The 17,295-nt window shown below is 41.9% G+C and overlaps 1 protein-coding gene across 1 annotated transcript in view; it reads left to right on the forward strand.

Annotated features, from left to right (window-relative positions):
* The first annotated feature begins 3,557 nt into the window (after positions 1–3,557).
* HHIPL2 (HHIP like 2) overlaps positions 3,558–17,295 on the forward strand; it is a 72,639-nt gene continuing 58,901 nt past the window's right edge. Inside the window, exons 1-3 of the mRNA XM_075594724.1 lie at positions 3,558–4,182; positions 13,802–14,454; positions 16,409–16,552. Coding sequence (XP_075450839.1) covers positions 3,856–4,182; positions 13,802–14,454; positions 16,409–16,552 — 1,124 coding nt within the window. The 5' untranslated portion in view covers positions 3,558–3,855. The remainder of the gene's footprint in view (positions 4,183–13,801; positions 14,455–16,408; positions 16,553–17,295) is intronic.

Raw genomic sequence — 17,295 nt, forward strand, 5'->3', positions numbered from 1 at the left:
CTGCAAAAAATGTGAATTTGAATAGCTCAATGTTTCGGCTCATACAGTACATTAACCTTGAGAAAGGCTGATGTATGAGCAGAAACGCTGAGCTATTAAAATTCACATTTTTGTAGATCGGAGAGCCTGCCCTTCCTTTGTTTTTTTTTTATACTTATATTTTGGACAATCGTCAAAGGGTCTGTCCTGCGCTTCCGTGTATAAAGGCAATCACCTGAATGTCTCAGACACTGGGGCAATGTACAAGGGAGCTCCGCGTGGCCACAGAGTTGACCGGTGCAGGGGGATGTTAAATCTTACCTCAACTGCATCTCCGGTCTGGGACCCGCTCACCTCGGTTGCTCCTGTGTGCCGCCGTCTATGGATAATCAGGATACAGGGGTGGTTTCGGCGCAACTGCGAATGCGTGAGTCAAAGAGGCTCCCGGATGTTCTTCAATAAACTTTATTGTTACAAAACACACAAGGGCTAACACCGCAATCTCCCCCTCTACGCGTTTCACCCTTACAGATAGGGCTTCGTCTCTGTAAGGGTGAAACGCGTAGAGGGGGAGATTGCGGTGTTAGCCCTTGTGTGTTTTGTAACAATAAAGTTTATTGACGAACAGCCGGGAGCCTCTTTGACTCAGGCATGCGCAGTTGCGCCGAAACCACCCCTGTATCCTTATATTTTGGACAGCATGCACCCTAGCTTATACTTATTGAATTGCTTGGTGAGTGCCCTGCTCCTTTATGTGTGTGTGTATATATATATATATGACGTCCTTACCAGGTAAATCACCAATTGTGCCAGCTTTTTCTTCTTAATACACGTTTTTTGATATTCCTGAGTGTGCTGTCTCTTCCTTGCTTTGTGGTCCTGGGATCCTGGATTTACCTGGTAAGGAGTCTATTTATGCATACTTCCTGTATGGGACAAACACCTATTTTTGCATTATGTGTGTGCCATCTGCCTATTTATATATATATATATATATATATATATATATATATATATATATATATATATATATATATACTTAACACCCTACCTTATCTACAGTAAATATCTGTTGTTTTTTTTCCCCCATCTCTCTACACTGTATTAGCCATTGAATCTTTGTATATCAGTATTGCTGACCTGAAGAGAGGAGAACTCTCGAAAGCTTGTCCTATGACATAAATTGTTAGTCCAATAAAAAACGTATCACCTAATACTGAATAACTCATTTATTCTGCATATATATATATCATCACATTTTATGATATGGTGGGTGAAAAAAGGCAACCAGAAACCTCCACCGTGTAGCATATAGTATAACATATCTGTGAGTGGTTTCTCTGGCTTTGCATCTGATTCCCATGCTGTGCTTAAAAGCTGTGTTAACAGCGAGCATTAGCTTATAAGGGTTCCATGTAAAAATGGATTTCAGGCAAAAGGTGACAAGTGTGCTCATTCTCATGTTATTTCCCAGAATCCCTTGCTGCACCTGTAGACGGTTTATTATATTCCAATCACAATATTTTGGCCCCAGCAGAGCAATTTTTTTTCAGATTGGGAGTGCCTGGCCTCTGGATTTTATTTTGTATTATACTGTATCCTGTTTTTTTTTATACTGCTTTACAGAGCACATTATTATTATACCTGTTGCCTGGAGTCCCTGCCAGCTGCATAAATTATGTGTGTGTGTAAATATATATATATATATATATATATATATATATATATATATATATATATATATATATATATATATATATATCAAATAAAAAAATATGTTAGGAAATCATGCTAAACTGTCTAAGCATGTTATTTAAATTACAAGTCCAATTACATTAAGTCTGAGCACGTACTGTATGTAACGTACTGAGCTCAGTATGAATTTATTCCTTCAAACATTATTTAAAAGTGGGATACTCCATGAAGCCCACATTGTGCCTTTTGAGCTGATTGATAGCTTATGAGGGGGTTAACAGCAGGAGTTATGCTCAGTATTTATACTGTTCCCAATGAATCTCTTTTGATTGGCCAAGAGTACCTTGCCCCTCCAATTACAGGGTATATATTACCTGAGTGCAGGAGCAATGACTGACTCCTCTCCCCCTGACGATGAAGCGTGGATCTCACGCGAAACGGCCTGGCGGATTTTACTGCCGTTATCACTGACGTCGGTGGTGGAGCGGTAGCGCTGGAAGCTGACTAGGTTCTATAGCGTTGTTCATTACCTTTCACTTTCAATCCTCTTTTTATTTTCATCCAATTTTGCATACATAGTTATCACATTTCCCTTATGCACCTGGCTATTAACATGATTAAGATGATTAGGTGAAAGGCAGGTATACTATTGTATGTGAGTAGTGATGGCATCGTAGCCTGGGAGCACTAGTACAGGGACTCACTGTGGGGGGCTCCACATTGGGATTGTTGTACCAGCAATCCCACGTCTAAGCACACCAGACCACCATTAATTTGGAATTAAATCCAGGCATTAAGAATAAGGGAACCAGAGGATGTGAAAAAAAGCCATGTTTGCCTACCTGGATAGGTGTCTGAATCCCAGGGAAGAGACCTGTATTATGAAAACCTGTCCTGTTAATAAAACCTGTCGTGTTTGTGCCATAACAATTTCCTGGCGCCCTTTATTATCATCACTCAGCCCTTACATCAAGCCAGCCAGATGCCAGTGCCCTGAGAGAAGGTATGAGAGTCTGTGTACCAACATCTGCACCTTTCCACACTACTGTACCTCAATGCAACAACTCCTTATGAGCCGGGCAAGGAGGGTTTATATATACAGTATATATATATATATATATATATATATATATATATATATATATATATATATGTATCAGTACCGTGTTAGCCGAGCTTCAATAATCAAAAAATAAATAGATGATACCGTTCTGATGTGTAACATCGCCGGAAGAAGAGATCAGTGTATCTCGAAAGCTCGCACAAATAAAAGCATTTCGTTAGCCACAGAACGGTATCATCTATTTATTTTTTGATTATATATATATATATATATATATATATATATATAATATATATATATATATATAAATAAAAGTGAACATATGATGCTCGGCATTATAGAGAAAATTACATACGCTTGGTATACAGTATATCTCCAGTTTCAACCTTCAGACCAGCAATGCATTTCCTGACTGATTGATTTGACAATAGTGATTGTAACCCACAATGAATTTGTTCAATGAACAATATTTGGTTAATAATAAAAAATGTAAAACAATAAAAACTTAAAATAGACAACTGTACTAAAAATTAAATGTAGGTATTAATTAATGAGATATGGAACGAATACAACATGCTCAGAAATAGACCGTTTATGGTATTGCTTCTGTGCTAATTATACTTGCATATACTGAGGAGTGGTACAGAGTACATACTGAGTAAATGTTTCCCAAGATTTATAATGCAAAGAAAGCTGTGCCTGTAAGTTACTGTAACCCCTCTTTAAATGCAACATGCACAGATATTCAGTTCTGAAGGGAAGTGTGAATTCTTTGTGGTCTGTCTGCCACACTGAGAAGAAGGAGAGGGAGAGAGAGGGAGAGAGAGTAAACAAGATCAGAAAACGGAGGAACAAGAAATGGAGATGAAGTGCAGAAAACAGCAGGATAGACACAGAGTTAGGCAGAAAACTGAGGAGGAAAACGAAGAGGGAACTAGACAGAGAATTACAGAAAGAAAACAGAAGAAAGAAGCACGCAGAAGAAAGGTGATCAATCATGAGATAGAAGATAGAAGAGCAGTGGGAGGAGTGTGGAAGTCTGGAATAAGGCAGCGGGTTATGCACACATTGAGGTTTAAATAGACTTGCACAGAGGATGAGAGCATAAGATATTGGAGATGTCTTATCCAGCCTCAGAAAAGACCAGGCTGACCCTGCCAGGCACCAGTAGAGGGAGGTCCTGTATAAGGCTCTTGGTGTGGGTTATTTTCTTCTCCTTCATCTTTCAGGCAGGGGTTCTCCTTGGTCACCCCCAGTGTCTGGATTATGGGCCCCCTTTCCAGCCTGTCATTCACTTAGAATTTTGCTCTCAGTATGAGACGTTTGGATGCTGTGACCAGGAGAAGGACAACACCATAGCTGAGAGATACTGGTCCATCATGGACTACTTTGATCTTCAGGGCCATGAGCTGTGTGGAGGATACATTAAGGATATTTTATGCCAGGTAAAGTTCTGTTCAGCATATAATGCTTACTATCTCTGAGTTTTAATATTTATTTTACATTTTGCATGACTTTTGATAACTTCTTAGTAGTTCAATATACAATTCAAACAAATGTATTATTATTTGTATTTAACTTATTTATGATGGAAAGTAATAGTGTGAATCTAACAGGAATATCTCCCCGAGCAGCATGCGGGAAGACCTGCAGTACACATTTAGTGTAAAATTATTTCTGTCTGATATAGTGATATTGTAACATTATTTCTGCCATACCAAGATAACCTAAGTTATTGGCCACTAATCATAACGCAGTATTCACTAACACAAAGAATGTGACATTAACAGTGTTGTACTGCCATAAAAGCATAGCATAATTTTTAATGTTATTATTCCAAAAGAGGTGCAAACGAGTTGCCTTATTTTAATTTAACACATTGAATGTTACGTTTTAAACACCTTCACTAATCTATACACTTCATATTTATGATGATTATTACTTGGTGTGACATACTAGGGATATACTACTAGGGATATACTGTACTTGGGTCCTTTCCCAAAAAGTTATTTTTGTATGTTGCTTCATATTCTACTATTTACATAGTTTTTTCGGTACTGAGCAGTCTGCTCTTCTAGTTGTAACCTAAGTTAATGGCCACTAATCATAACACAGTATTCACTTACACAAATAATGTGACATTAACCGTGTTAGCATGCCATAAAAAACATAATGTCATTTTTAATGTTGTTATTCCAAATTAGTGCATTACACTATAAATTATATTCATCCCAGATTCTCTAACATCCATTAAGGTTAACACCAAGAAATAATGTATAGCTATTCCTAAAATTTCCATTATTCTCATATAGACAGTAAAATCGGGATTTTGCTGTAGAGGGAGAAAGAAGAAGGAGAGGGAGGGAAGGAGGGAGCAATTTAGGGGGTTGGGGGCTGATATACTGTACCTCCAAATAGATTATTTTATAATCCACATGGTGAGAGATACCTGCACACACCTAAAATACCTATTCTCCTCTCTCTCTCTCTTCCCCCTCTTCTAAGTGGAAACTCTATTTCGGTGTCTGGATAGGAGTAACGCCAAGATTTAATAACGTTGTTTAAGTGGTTAAACACGTTATTTGAAAATAATGCATGTTATTCTAAAATAACGTGACATTAACCCTATGCAAATGTACTCCGTTACAGATATTATTTTTGGCTTTAGCTCTGGGAAAATTAACAGCTGTTCCTATTTTTACTGTAGATAACGTAATATTATTTGCGCCGACTTAATGGAATTAGGGAATATAGCCCGCAGCCCCTCATGAGATGCCACCTATCAGGTTTAGGATTATTGTACACACTGTACATCTCAATTTGACATTAGTCTGGCGAGGATTGTCACTATGAATACAGACTTGCTAACTGATTCAGGTTTTCTGTGAGTCTCGCTGATTGCAAGTCAGTCGCACTCATTTTTAGCATAAACTGTTTTATAGACCTCAAAGAGAGGACATTCTGGCTGAGGACACTAAATGCTACTGATTCTGTTCCTTGGAGGTTAACATCTCTGTGAATAGGGTTGAGAGCAATGCATACATGTGTATGTGTTGGGTGCTTTATGCCATCCAGAGGATGTGCCCATTTGTTCCAGTGTCAAATGTAAAATCACTCATTTGTTGTACACTTTAAACCAGGAGTGGCCAACTCATTGACTGAGCCACCTGTGCTGAAGCCGGGATATCCTGAAAACCTGACCTGTTGGTGGCCCTTGAGCACTGGAGTTGGCCACCCCTGCTTTAAATTATTCTCTAATCTGGAGAGATTATTGTTAATTCAGACCATGCAAGTTTCTGTCTGCAGTAGTATTAAAGCAGCTGCCGTTTCTATTTCTTCCTCATTTTTTTTAACTTACCGAAACCAAGGAATCCCCCAGATCTGATCCATAGTCCTGCAACCAACTCCTTGGTTCCTAATGGATGAGTAAGTTTGTCCACGAGGCACAAATACTTGCCCGGCGGACACAAGAATGCCAGCGGGGTAAAGGCTTGTACCGTTATAGGCAATGAAAAAAATAAAGTCACAATGTCACTAGGAGAGGATGCTGCGACTTTCTATTCATAACCCTGCGGCCATATACAGTATGTGAATACCGGCACACACACAGTACAAATATCTTGGTAACTTTAGGGTCCCTGGAGGTTGGGGGGCTACGGATCAGCTCTAAGTGATCCCCCAATTCAATTAAGATATAAGAAAAAAAAATCACCTTTGGGAGGTTTGCTGCTTTAACTTCTAAGCTTTGGTTAGAGATGCAAAGTTTGAAACATCCTATTATAAGTGACTTTTTTTGCAAGCATTTTCAAAACTGTCACTGGTGCAAGGGCTAATAAAGAATGCCTTTACACTGACACTAAGGCCCGGGCCATAGAGAGGGGAGGAGTTCCGAGCCGCGCTGACACGGAGGCTCGCCTGCTGAAATCTGCGCGATTTCATGCCCATGCAGGCGAGCCAGCGTCCGCGATCGGAGGCGGGGGGAGACTGAGGGAGGCGGGGCAGTGACGTCACTGGGCCAATCGCCCGCAACGCACTGACGTAGACGTCACGGCGCCGTGACATTGACGCAGCTCCGCGCTGATTGGATGTTTTCAGCCGACAGCGCGCTGAAAAACAGCTTGGCGCTCGGCTGAAAATTCCAGCGCCTCAGCACGCCTGCGGACGCTCGTGTGAGCCCCCTCCCAAGGCATCCTCATTGAGGATGCAGGGGCTCAGCGCGGAGCGTCCGCACGGCTCAGCACGGCCTGTCCTTCTATGGACTCGGCCTAAGGGAGGCAGATAGGACATGGTTTAATGTATATGGTCTATTTTATCATATTGAAGGCCTAATTATGTATATTATTGGCAATGGTTTCATCTATAAATTTATTTTATTTTGTTTAAGCAAGATCGCTGTGACACAAAACACCCCACAGACCATAAGCAACAGGTGTATGTATGTATCTTTATTTACATAGCGCCATCTACTGTATGTACATACTATAGCACTTCACAGCAGTAATACACGTGACATAATAATATAACACATAAAGGGAATAAGGCTGTGGCCCCGCTGCCGCTGAGCTCGCTCATGCTTGGAGAGCGGTGATGTCACCAGCTCTCCAAGCATGAGCGATCGATCGCAGTCCTGCAACATTTTTAGAGCAGGAGCTGGGGGGCGTGGCTATTATGGGGGGGGGGGGGGGGGTTTATTGGCTGTATAGGGGCTGTCTGTGTTTCTGTGTATATCTCTCTATATATCTCTCTCTCTCCCCCCATTGCTCTCTTTCTCCCCCCCCCCATTACTCTCTCTCTCTCCCCCCCCCATTGCTCTCTTTCTCTCTCTCCCCCCCCCCATTGCTCTCTCTCTCCCACCCCCTGCGCTCTCTCCCCGTCCCCCCTGCTCTCTCTCTCCCCCTTGCTTTCTCTCCCCTCTCTCTCATCCTTCTCTCTCTCACCCTTCTCCCCCCCCCTCTCTCTCTCTTCTCCCCCCTCTCTCTCCCTTCTCCCCTCTCTCTCTCCCCCTTCTCCCCCCTCTCTCTCACCCCCTTCTCCCCCCTCTCTCTCACCCCCTTCTCCCCCTCTCTCTCACCCCTTCTCCCCCTCTCTCTCCCCCTCTCTCTTTTTCTCTCCCTTCTCCCTCTTCTCCCCCTCTCTCTCCCTTCTCCCCATCTCTCTCTCTCCCTCTCTCCCTTCTCCCCCCACCACACCACACACCAGCACCACCACCACACCACCACACACCAGCACTCTGTTTGCCCCCCACCACAGCAGCACTCCGTTTTCCCCCTGTTCGTTTGCTCCCCTGTCCGTTTGACCCCTCTGTCAGTTTGCCCCCTCTCTGTCCATTGCCCCCCCTGTCTGTTTGCCCCCCCTCTGTCCATTTGCCCCCCCCCCCCCTCTGTCCGTTTGCCCCCCCCCCCTCTGTCCGTTTGCCCCCCCTCTGTCCGTTTGCCCCCACTGTCCGTTTGCCCCCATCTGTCCGTTTGCCCCCCCTCTGTCCGTTTGCCCCCCCTCTGTCCGTGTGCCCCCCCCTCAGTCCGTTTGCCCCCCCTCTCAGTCCGTTTGCCCCCCCCTCTGTCCGTTTGCCCCCCCTCTGTCCGTTTGCCCCCCTCTCAGTCTGTTTGCCACCCTATCAGTCCGTTTGCCCCCTCTCTCAGTCCATTTGCCCCCCCTCTCAGTCCGTTTCCCCCCCCTCTGTCCGTTTGCCCCCCCTTTCCACTTCTCTGCTGAATTCAGTGTTTGTGTGTGTATGTGACAGCAGGACAGTAGAACACGCCCTCTCACTTCCCATTTGTCAGAGCAGGGTCATGTGACCCTGCTCTCAGCACGAAAGTATCTCTCCCTTGTCTCCCCAAGCACAATGCTTGGGAGAGCGTGTGTGCACGCGAATGAGCGCGTGAGCACAGCGGGAGAGGGGATGTGCTGATCCACATTGGAGAAGGTAAGCGCGCCAAGCGCATAGCAAGCTCAGCGCCAGCGGGGACTCAACCTAAGGGCTTCGGACATAAAAGTAACATTAGAGGTAAGTAGGGAAGGGGCAGAAGAGTGTATAGCCTTAAAAGTGAGGAGGAAAATTGTGTGAGTAATACGGGATTTGATAGGAAGCCAGGAGAGTGATTTCAGCAGGAGACGCTGAGACAGATTTAGGAGAGAGTTAAGTGATTCTGGCAGCGTTTAGAATATATTGTAGGGGAGACAGGTGAGAGGCAGGAAGGCCGGACAATAGAAGGTTACAATAGTCGAGAAGGGAGAGAATAAGGGCCTGCGGTTTGAGTATTAGCAGTATAGCGATAGAGGAAAGGGCGTATCTTTGCAACATTACGAAGCAAAAAACAACAGGTTTGAGCTACATTGTGAATGTGAAAGGAGAATGCGAGGGAGGAGTCAAATGTGACCCCCAGGCAGTGTGCTTGTGATACTGGGTGTATGACAGTGCTGCCAACAGTAAGGGACAGTAGGGCCAGGTTTGGTAGTAAGTATGAGAAGCTTGGTTTTTGATATGTTAAGTTTGAGTCGGCAGAGAGCCATCCAGGATGATATAGCGGCGAGACGTTCAGACGTTGGTCTGTAGAGCAGGTGTAAGGTCAGGGGTTGAAAAGTAAATGTGTGTGTCATCAGCATAGAGGTGATATTTGAACCCAGGAGATGTGATAAGGTTATCTAGAGAGAGAGTGTGTAAAGAGAAAAGAGTAGAGGTCCCAGGACAGACCCCAGGGGTACCAACACAGAGAGAGCGACAGAGGAGGAGGATTTGTTAGCAAACGAGACACTGAAAGAAAGTACGATAGGAGAGGTAAGAGGAATTCCAGGATAGAGCTTTGTTACGGATGCCAAGAGTATGGAGAATGTGAAGGAGAAGAGGGTTGTCCACAGTATCAAAGGCTGCAGAGAGGTCGAACAACATGAGCAGAGTGTAATGACCTGTGTCTTTGGCAGCATGGAGGTCATTAGTTATTTTAGTGAGGCCTATTTCAGTGGAGTAAGCAGTGCGGAATATCTCTACCTGTAATTTACTTTAGATCTCTTCAGCAATCTGGATATTGTATACCATCAGTTCTGCTATTTAGCTCACCTTGCATCTACCTACCACACCAATTAACAGCATACACCTCTCCCCCTCCTCCTAGTTTTAATTGTTGCCTTATTTTTAATGCTACACATTAAATGTCTTAATCTCCTTTATTCATTGTGACACGTACTTACCCTTGTTGTGCGCACTACTAGAGATTTATTTGGATCTCTTTCCCCCTTTTTTGTGTGCAATTTTGATTATATATACTCAGCATAGCACCCTTTATGCTACCATACTGTATTAGTATTATCCCGAGCAGTCTGTTCTCTCTAGTTGGTTCTCCAAAAGATTCAAAGTTTTTCTGCTGGAAGACTTCACTATCTGACTTTATGCCAAAAGGAGGCTGATGAAATTTGCATCTGTCCCAGGGTGTGTAAAAGTACATAGGTCAGCGGATGCGTTGTCAATCTTTATTTGCCAATAAATTTGTCAATCTAATAACCATCTTTCTCATGTTGGATTATGAACAGTGTTTTTTCTGCTAGTTTGCTTTGAACATCTTCAGGTGTTGAAATGGAAAAGTGCTGTCTAAAAAAGCTTATTGAGATTTCTGGGGTCCAAACCCAAGCGCAGATTTTCATTTTTCTTCCGAGTGATAACTAGACTATTTACCCATGCTGTAGAATTAATGACCTTGATGAGTATGCCCTGTTGTAGAAGATCATCAATAGTCTAACAGCGTAAGGTAGTGATTTTCAACCAGGTTCCGCGATCCCCCCTCAGGAGTTCCGCGGCTGCTCAAGGGTGGACAGCTGGGACACGCTCCCAGCAAACAACAAATAGCCTGACTTATTTTCTCAATGACCTTGGCAAGAAAAAATATTTCTAGCGGCATTCAGTAACTTTGATGGCAAGTTTTCTAACTGTGATGAATTGTCACAGATTGCCAGGGAAGCGATCCCTGTGAAGTACTGGTAACATGAAGAATAGGTCAAACTACATCTGTAGACGATTCTTAGGGAGTTATTCATTAAACTGTGACAGATAGAGCACTATTACTGACTTCAATGGCAGTATATTGCCCTGATCTCCACTATCGCAGTTTCATGGACAACCTGTTAGTGTATGGCAATAACTCTTAAAAAAATATTGATTACTTCTGCTTAGTGGTAATTACTGAAATGATATCATTTGAATAATAATATTTAGTGAATAGGCAGAGAGATGTCATCTTTTACCTGAATTTATATAAACCTATAGCCTTACTGCATTTAACTGTTTACACTACGAATAACAGAAGACTCCCAAAATGCAAGTCGGTGTGAAAGAGAATGATTAAATGGGTACACAACCCCCCTCCCCCCGAATCCCATAGCAAGAAATGAGATCCCTTTTCTCTAGTAAATTTGATACAATTATTTTAACCTGGTCATGCACCTTGGAAACCTTGATATATCGCACCAACCATTTAACACGTTTATTCTGTAACTTAGATAGGTAAAATTATACACATTTCAAGCACAAGTTTACATTAAGGTATTGAGACAAATGTTGTCGTGAATGTGACGTGCTGCCATTTTGAACTACATTTCAAAAAGCAGCACAAATAATATGGAAAAGTCATTACTTTATGAAAATAGGTATTCATAGATAAATATTTTTAAATGTATCCATGTCTTATGTATACACCAAAAATGGATGTGATTAAAAAAAAATGAACCCATTATGTAAGATAAAACATCTGGTTTAAATAACCTTTAGAATTCTACCTCTTGTATAATCAGGAGGTTAACAAAAACCGGACACACTTTGCAGATTATTGTAAATGCCAAAAAGAATGAAAAATAAATAAGGAAATGATGACATGTGGAAGTCTTTACCACCACAATTAGTAACATCACAAATGTCAATGTATAATGTATGTATCTCTGAATAGAATGTACAGTATGTCTTAAAAGAGGAGTAGCCAACTGCAGTCCTCAAGAGCTACCAGGATAGGTTTTCAGGATATCCTGTCCTAAATGTTTTGGTGTCTATATTAGTTTAATCACAAGAGTGTGGAGTATCTATGGATCAAGTTACACAAAAGACTGGATGTACGTATGTCAATATGGGATATAATATCCCTAAAACCAAAACAAGTATATCACATACAGTATGTAAGTGCAGGCACATTTCCCCTGTACATTGCTCCTTGGCTGCAATAGGAAACTACAACTCCCAGCTTGCTGTGCTGCAGCAGGCTGTCACTTCCAGAACAGGAGGATGAGGCTCTTGATAGACAGGCCTAGGGTCGTGTTCTATTGTCTGACCTTTGGGTAGGGTGATCCTATTTTTTCCGGGACATATATTTGGTGTGCGTGAACTGTGCCGGCAAGTGTGCGATCGGCCCTTGCCAGCCACTACGCATGCGCGATCGGCACGTGCCGGCATTTGGATAGAAAACCGGGATATTTAGTCAGATCTTGGGACAACGGGACGTAGGGCAAGAAAACTGGCTGTCTGGTCACCCCACCTTTTGGCAACGTGCCCCGCATGGGGGTTTCCACTGTTATAACAGAGAGTAGGAATTTTAGGCCCCCACCGTAGCAAATAGAAGTCACTCTAAGGAGCAGAAAGAGGGGTTACACATACTATATAATAAACAATATAATTACCATGCTGAAGTGACAAGAAACTACATTATTCGATATGAAACAGTCGAGTGATCTTTCAACATTAACAATTAGGTTAGAAAAACACAGAGTGAACTCCAGCTTCAAAGTCCAATATTCATGTCTCTGCAAATTGAAACTATCCATGTCCTTATCTAAAAGTTAAGAGATGCCTATAATTTGAGAAAGAAAGCCATTTTATTGACTTTTGATAAGCCTATTTTCCTGTCTTGTTGGTGACACGGGAGGGGTTGAATAGATGCTTTTTGTGTGCAGACAGTGAATGCTCATTTCAATACAAAAAGAATAAAATATTAGAAAAAGTTACAGATATGCACGCTTTTATGCAGCTTGATGAGTGATAAGGAATGGTTTAATAATGATGAAACGTGGGGTTTTAATGTATTTTGGATGTGCATTGATCTTCTATTCTTTTTCTTTAAGGAGAAGAGCAACCAATACAAATGAGGTCTTTAAGTCTGAAAGTGGGTAGTGTTAAATTGAATTGCACCTTCTTAAAATGACCCCAGATTAAAAGTGGAGTATACAACAGGTCGTAATGCTTGCACAGGAGTCAGAATTGCACCTTTTCAACCCTGATGTTAATGATTTTAGGGGATATACAAACACCTTCAAAAACAAATAAAAAATAAGCTAATGATTACAATAAATGCAATACCAGCCCTTTTTTTTTTTTTTTTTTAAAGTTTGGGCTTTTATTTCTATTATTATTTATTTTTATATATATTTTGCAGGTTGTGATTCCTTAATTGTAATAACATTCAAGGTACTGTATTGTAGGTACGGCTTTTGCTGAACATAGAAACTTTTATGTTCCTAAAATTAATGTTATAACAGTCTCATACTAAAGTATAAGTACGTACTGTATAAGATGATTATTATTATTATTATTACAAATATGCTGAACATTTTCGCTGGATTTAATCAGGACTTTCTTTAGATGCTCAATACATTGGGGAACGTATCAACTTTTGTATTTGCCACTGACAAGGGTTGCTGTTTCAAATTAACTATCTACATGACCTAAATAATCTTTTCTAAAAAAACAAGTGTCCAGAATTTCACTGGATTCAGTCAACTACTTTATGGACTTTGGTGGACATTCTCATTAATGCTCAAAAGCAAAGCCCCATTAGGAAATATAAATGTTCAAATAAATGGTTTGAGTTTGGCAGGCGCAGTTTTACTGCTGCTCAACTCTCAAACAGCAAGGTACTGTACACAAGCATTGTATGAAACGTGAAGCCTCTACAATGCCTTTTGTTTGTATAGATGGCTGTAAACATAATTTATAGAAATGGAGGTGGGCAGCATCACATGAGCATGATACTTCAACATTCTGTTTAGCATATATAAAATTAGTTATAATCTCCTAACTTGTCTTTATTCTTCCAGGTATGTTCTCCATATGCTGCCCATTTATATGATGCAGAAGATCCCTACACACCTCTCAGGATCCTTCCAGGTCTTTGCTTTAACTATTGCTCTGAGTTCCATGTGAGATGCCATACTACTATCCCACTTCTTACAGAGGACAAACACATACAAGAATCCTGTGAGAAGGGCAGAGTTCCCTTTTGCAACTTGCTTAATTTACCAGACCAAGATTACTGCTTCCCAAATGTGCTGAAAAATACAGACCTGAATAGAAATCTTGGATCCGTGGTGGAGGACCAAGAAGGTTGTCTCAAACTGTGCCTGATGGAGATTTCCAATGGGTTGTGCAATCCGGTCTTCATGCTCCATGCCAATGATGGCACTCATCGTATGTTTGTGGGTGAGCAGCTTGGCTTTATCTGGGTGTTTCTGAGTGATGGCAGCAGATTACTAGAGCCTTTTCTAAATTTGGAAACATCTGTGTTGACTACTCCGATGTTTGGTGATGAGAGAGGTTTGCTTGGAATGGCTTTCCATCCCAAATTCCAAAGCAATGGGAAATTCTATGTCTATTACTCTCTCATGGGCAAAAACAATGCTGAGATGATCAGAATCAGTGAGCTCCAAGTTTCAGCATATGATATGAACAAGGCAAACCTACATTCTGAAAGGTATGTGAAAAACAAGAGCCTTTGGTAGTTGATGTTGTCTTTAATCAAATAAAATAGCATAAAATAATTTGTTAAGGTAGATCTTATTTTCGAAATGCCAGTTTTAAAGCAGCAGTCCATACTGCTAGTTCCCCCCTCCCCCCACCCCTGAGAGGGTCATTTTCTGAAGCAGGGGATCCTTTGGAGACGATCTTTGATCCCCCAAGTTCTGTGAACTACCGAGTCCCGGTTCCTGAGATTTAAGCGATTTTATACACTGGGCAAAAATACTTGAAACACATTGCAGCAACATGTGTGGCCAGCGTGAGCGAGCACCCACGTATGCACGCCCAATGAGGGCGAACCAGCTCCGTGACACCATGGCCATGCCCCCCCACCTGCATGCACACCTTGCCGGCCACAAATCCTCCGGCTGAGCAGAGCGCATAACGTCACTAACAGCACACCTAATAATAATAACATGTTCTTGTATAGCGCTGCTAGTTGTACGCAGCGCTTTACAGAGACATTTTGCAGGCACAGGTCCTTGACCCATGGAGCTTACAATCTATGTTTTTGGTGCCTGAGACACAGGGAGATAAAGTGACTTGCCCAAGGTCACAAGGAGCTGACACCGGGAATTGAACCAAGCTCCCCTGCTCCAAACTCTCGGTGCCAGTCAGTGTCTTTACTCACTGAGCCTCTCCCTTTTCCACCTGCTCCCTTCCTGGCCGAGACCTAATGGAAAGCTTCAAATTTGAGAACAGTGTGGTCTATGGAGGTTTGGAGACCACACATCAGCTCTGAGTTCTTGTACTTCAACATTTAAAAAAAAAAAAAAAATGTGGACTGCTGTTCTAATGTTCCATGCACATAAATATGCCGTACTCTAAACTTTGCAGTCGTGTATGTGAACATTAGGTTGAAAACGGAATACCTGAGTAACTTATATTCAATATGCCTTGTTACTGGCACTATTAATTACTTTGTATTAAAATAAATAGATGAGGTATAATAGCATAAAAGAACCAAATTGGAGGAGTTTATTATGGGTTCTTTTCTACTTAGTTGGAAAGCAACTTATGCCTTTGCTATCTGTATTAATATGTAGAAAGATACAGATCTGTTGATCACAAACTAGACATTTGGACATTTTCAACACTTACCAAGACTTTTAATCCAATATAACTGGCTTTTACTCCAGAAATATGCTGGTTCATTTACAGTTTTCTAAGTGAGGTGGTCTAATCATACATTACAATTCCTCTCTTCCGTTATTTACTTTTCTACATAGAAATATAAATTCTTATAGAAAAAATTAAATTAAAAAACAAAAAAACCTCCCAAAATTTTTTCTGGTACTGTAATTACTATTATGAACCTATATACAAATTAAATTGCTATGCAATGTTCACCATTATCACCCAGCACACAGCACTTCCACTGCAGCAAGGGATTCTGGGAAATGACATGCAAATGAGCACACAGTGCCACTTTTTGCTTCAAAAACCATTTTTAACATGGTTCCCTATAGGCTTAAGCTTGCTGCATGGTCACAGCTTTGAGCACAGCCAGGGTTAAGGTGCATACCCAGAAAACCCACCCACAGACAGCTGTTTCGACCTTAATGGGTCTCATCAGTGTGGGGTTGGTTAACTGGGTATGCAAAGAAGCTAAAGGATGGGGCCTACCATAATACTGAGTTAAGTTATGGTGAGTAAAAAAAGTGACAAAAACCCTCCACAGCAAAGCAAATATGCAAATGTAAATACAACATCTGCATGTCTTAGGCAGGTCTGCAACCCCGCCTTTCACCATTATCACCCAGCACACAGCACTTATATATATATATATATATATATATATATATATATATATATATATATATATATATATATATATATATATATATATAATGCAGTATATACTGCCCTTGTTGAGTGAAAGTCTGCAATTAACTATTTTTTTTTTTTAGTATTATTTTGGAGATAGAGGAACCAGCTCCGAATCACAACGGAGGGCAGATACTTTTTGGTATAGATGGTTATTTATACATATCCACAGGGGACGGAGGAAAAGCCGGAGATCCCTTTGGGAGATTTGGCAATGCGCAAAACAAGTAAGTCACAGACAAGGCTTAGTTTAACCTAACCCCATTTGATCATGTAATTTGAATCCTGTTCAGGTTTGCTTACACTAGAACCAATGCAATCTAGTTCTCCATAGTCAATGCCTAGTGTGCCCTACATTTGCTATTTTTAAATTAGTCTTAAATTGCATGTGACATCTCGGCCATCAAAATATTGTTTGCATCCTCAGTTTCTGCATATTGTCTATACCAGTTATTTTCAACCGGGGTTCCGTGAGCACCCCTCAGAGGTTCCGCGGCCACCAGGGAGGGGGGGAGCTGGGACAACTCTCCCAGCTGTCCCAGGCCCGGTGCCCTACATAGCAGTGATCCGGCGGCTCCCTAGCTCAGCAGTGACAGCTGCCCGGTCAATATGATCTTTCCTCTCCTTACCTTTGTCGGCGCTGGAAGACACGTCCAGTTTCCGGCTGACAGGAGGAGGGAGCTGCAGACTGTGTGTGTGTAAGAGGGAAGAGTGTGATGGGGGAGGAGAGAGGGGGAGAGTGCGAAGGGGCAAGAGAGAGGGGAGAGTGTAAGGGGCAAGAGAGAGGGGGAGAGTGTAAGGGGCAAGAGAGAGGGGGAGAGTAAGCAGAGAGTGTGAGTGGTACGGAGGGGGAGAGGGGGAGAATGTAAGGGGGCAAGAGGGATAGTGTAAGAGAGAGAGTAAGGGGAGGGTGAGGGGGGAAGGGTGTAGGGGGGAAAGAGAGGGGGAGAGTGGAAGGGGAGAGTGAGGG

Source organism: Ascaphus truei, chromosome 4 (genome assembly GCF_040206685.1).
Source record: "Ascaphus truei isolate aAscTru1 chromosome 4, aAscTru1.hap1, whole genome shotgun sequence".
Lineage (NCBI taxonomy): Eukaryota > Metazoa > Chordata > Amphibia > Anura > Ascaphidae > Ascaphus > Ascaphus truei.